The sequence below is a fragment of the Aphanomyces invadans genome (assembly GCF_000520115.1).
Source record: "Aphanomyces invadans strain NJM9701 unplaced genomic scaffold supercont1.22, whole genome shotgun sequence".
NCBI classification, from domain to species: domain Eukaryota; phylum Oomycota; class Saprolegniomycetes; order Saprolegniales; family Verrucalvaceae; genus Aphanomyces; species Aphanomyces invadans.
The window spans coordinates 894,138-897,589 of record NW_008580167.1 but is presented as its reverse complement, the minus strand read 5'-3'; the positions used below and the strand labels follow the sequence as shown (position 1 = coordinate 897,589).

The 3,452-nt window shown below is 48.7% G+C and overlaps 1 protein-coding gene across 1 annotated transcript; it reads left to right on the top strand.

The window, feature by feature from the left end:
- Window positions 1-47: 47 nt before the first annotated feature.
- H310_09757 (hypothetical protein) lies at window positions 48-593 on the top strand (the record flags this gene model as incomplete). The annotated part of the gene is made up of 1 exon (XM_008875913.1): window positions 48-593. The coding sequence occupies one exon, from the start codon at window positions 48-50 to the stop codon at window positions 591-593; it is 546 nt and encodes a 181-aa protein (XP_008874135.1).
- Window positions 594-3,452: the final 2,859 nt, after the last annotated feature.

Below are 3,452 nucleotides of genomic sequence, written 5' to 3'. Positions count from 1 at the left end.
TAGAGGCGCTAGGCCTCCTTGAATCACTGAGTGACTACAAAGTCGCCATGAAGCTCGGCATACCACGTCGAACGATACGGGCGTGGGCAAACAACCGTTGGGAAATCCTTGCCTACGAAGGCAACAAAAAGCGAATGAAAATCGAGCCCGGTGGCCGCACGGAGAAGTTTCCTGATCCAGCTGGACTCGAGACATTCATCAACGACATGCGAGTCCAAGAACGAGCGTTAACGATGACACATATAATCAATTGGATTAAATGCAACCAAGCTGAGTGGCTCCGAGCGTACATCGCGCACAAAAAGCCGGGCACCGGATACCAAGGTCTGCTGCGCCTCCTTCAACGCTTCTGCAAACGCCATGGGTTTTCCCGTCAAAAGGCTGGAAAGAGCAAGCACAAGCAACGCGACCTAAAATCGAAGCAGCATGAATTCGCTGAAGAGTATCATCACAAATGGCATTGGATTGGATCTGACTGCACCTACAACGTTGATGAGACCGGGTTCTACTATGACATGCCACCGAAGTATATCTGGGCGGTGCGAGGAGGCGACGCTAAGATCGCGACCGGCGAGAAGCACCTCTGCGGATGACTGCGGTCCTTACCGTCAAGGCTGATGGTACCAAACTGCCGATTCTGTTTGTCGTGCGTGGATCCCCGACTGGACGTATCGCAACGAACGAAGTACCAACTTATCCCCGTGGTCACTTCTACGCAGTTCAAGAAAAGGCGTGGATGGACAATGACGTGTGGCGTTCCTACCTTCGGGCCCTCTTGGGTACTTCGATCGATGCCCCCTCTGTTGTCTTACTTGACAACTTCGAGTCGCACTTGACGGACGAGTCCTAAAAGATCGTGGAAGAAGAGTTGGGAAGCGCCCTATGTCCCATACCTGCGCTGCGCTGCGAACGCAACTTCTGCCTGTAGTACTTAGCACAATTCCCTTTTCCACTGAGGACATCAATACACCTGAATTCTATCGAATCTATAAGCTTCAGCAAGTACGAATGCTTGATCGGGTCCCATTGTTGTAAAATTTCGGCTTGCAGCTCCGAAACTGTCGAAAATTGTCGACCATTTGCGTAAACTTTTCGGGCTAATAGCCCCCAAACATTTTCGATTGGGTTGAGATCGGGCGACAACACCGGCCAGCCCAAAACTGGAATTTCTTGGTCGTCAAAAAATGCCATCGTCTCCTTGCTGGAGTGAATTCTGGCATTATCTTGTTGAAACAAGAAGCCATCGCCATGCTTCCAATGGGCGAACGGTAGCATATAATTTGCTACCATGTCGCAGTAGGCAAACGAGTCTTGACGGCCTTGCAGTACAGCAAGCGACGTACGTCCTTGGGAGGAAAATCCTCCCCACACCATGACGCTTCCACAGCCATTTTGGCGAATCATGAATGACAGTTCATCTTTTCGGAGATCATGCCAGTAAAATTGGAGCCCATCGGGGCCATCCAAATTGTATTTCTTTTCATCCGAAAAGAGTACAGTCGACCATTTGTCGCCAAAATCGATGTGGTCTTTGGTCCACTTGACTCTTGCTTCCTTGTGCGCCTTCGTCAGCCGTAGTGTAGCCTTGCGCTTCTTGTATTGGAAATGCTCTGAGCGATTTAAAACGCGGCGAATCGTGCGTGGAGACACGTCCAGTTGGAGGTCATGTTGGATCCTTGATGAGCTGCTCCGACCCTCGGAAGCAAATCGGATGACTCGCCGAACGTCTCTATCAGCCAACTTTCTCGGTCTGCCAGGTATGGTAGACGTCCCATACGTGGCAGAGTTCTTGAGAAAGTTGGCGACAGTGGCATTCGCCAAGAAAAGCTCCTTCGCTATGCGTCGAATCGACCAATTCGCCTTGCAAAAAGCCAAAATGGCTCCTCGTTCTTCTGGTGTCAATCGTTCGCCTTGGGTCATCTATTTAGTATGTTCTAGTTAACTCTCTTGGTGCAGCATTAAATCAGCTATTCAATGATACCTTTGGTTGTGTCTTTTTAAGCATAATGTGCTTTGAAACTCGATATAAAATGGCTGTACCGATGCTTATTGACCAGGTTCAAAACAACCATTTGATGTTTTACGCGCCTTTTTCAGTGAGTACACACTTTGGGACAATTCGGGTGGATTCAGTCCATCCGCCATTTTCACTGGATTAAAACAGGTATTAAAGCGTTCTGATTGGATGAAAACCAATACTGCTGTGACTCAGAATCCCATGCACCGAACCTTTATGTCCAGCACTGTACACGAACGAATTTATCCAAACACTTTAAACACACATGGCCACACAACATCGCCACCTCAGCGCCAATCTGGATGCCTCACATTCATTGCAACGTGTTGGACGATCTTGCACAAACATGTCGCGACATTGGTCTTACCGGAATCCATCTCTGTACACAAATTGGCAAGGTTAACTTCATGGCAGTTCTAATCGAAGAAGGTAACTTGACGAATCCACACTTGTGCGTTCTTTATTTTGTCTCACATTATTTCACACTCTGCGTACACGAAGTCAGCACCAAACATGACTAGTGCTATTGATGTGTTTAGTGGCGAATGCAAGCTTTGAACATATCCTCCCAGGCACGTCCAAATCCGACCAAATCATACAGCATTGACATGTGCTACAAAGTCAAATAAGCTACAAAGATCAAAATGGCGAAGTCGTACGCGTTGGTGCGTTGTTCTTGGGGCGAATAATTTCTTGCTTGAATAAGATCTATTCGCCGCCTAGTTCCGCTCTGGTCCAGCGATCCGATCGAGATGTAGTTGAGGCCGTGGTGCATGCAGTGAGCCACGGTCATGATGTCGTTGGGGGTGATCAGGCTGCCGCAACGTGTCCCAACCGATTGCCGTCGAGCTAAGACCGGTCAAGTACAAGTGCTTGGTCAACGCAGCACCCTTGCCATGGACAATATTCTAATGGGCGGCTGCGATACCGAAGGAAGTAGGCAAGGTGAAGGCAGCCTTCACAATAGAGATCAAGTGCAGGAATGCCTGCAGCAGCCGTCAACGTGCCGTAGGTTGTACTCCATGATTATCAAGTGCTCCATCGATTGGAGGCGTTGTAAGGTCGTGTGGCCCAGCAATTTTTAACATGTAGCAAATGATCGAACGAAAAGAACGCGAGATTGATGCAGAACTGTGCGTTCCTCAGCCATACGTTCGTGGTAATTCGATCCTTGTATTCACTCGACCAACTCGATAGAGAGGAACAGCCCAACGAAATCCCGTGGGGTCGTTGTCAGATATACGTGTACCCGGCGAATTTTCCACAATAGAGTTGTCGCCGACACCTCACGAATTCGACGCAGACGTGCAACTTGACATGATCTGAATGCAGTCTCCAACTGATGTCACTCCACCACTGGAATGAACACTGAGGTCAAAAGGGCAAATCCAAAAGTGAAATTGGGGTTAAGTTCACAGCCTGGTCTCTGGATCGA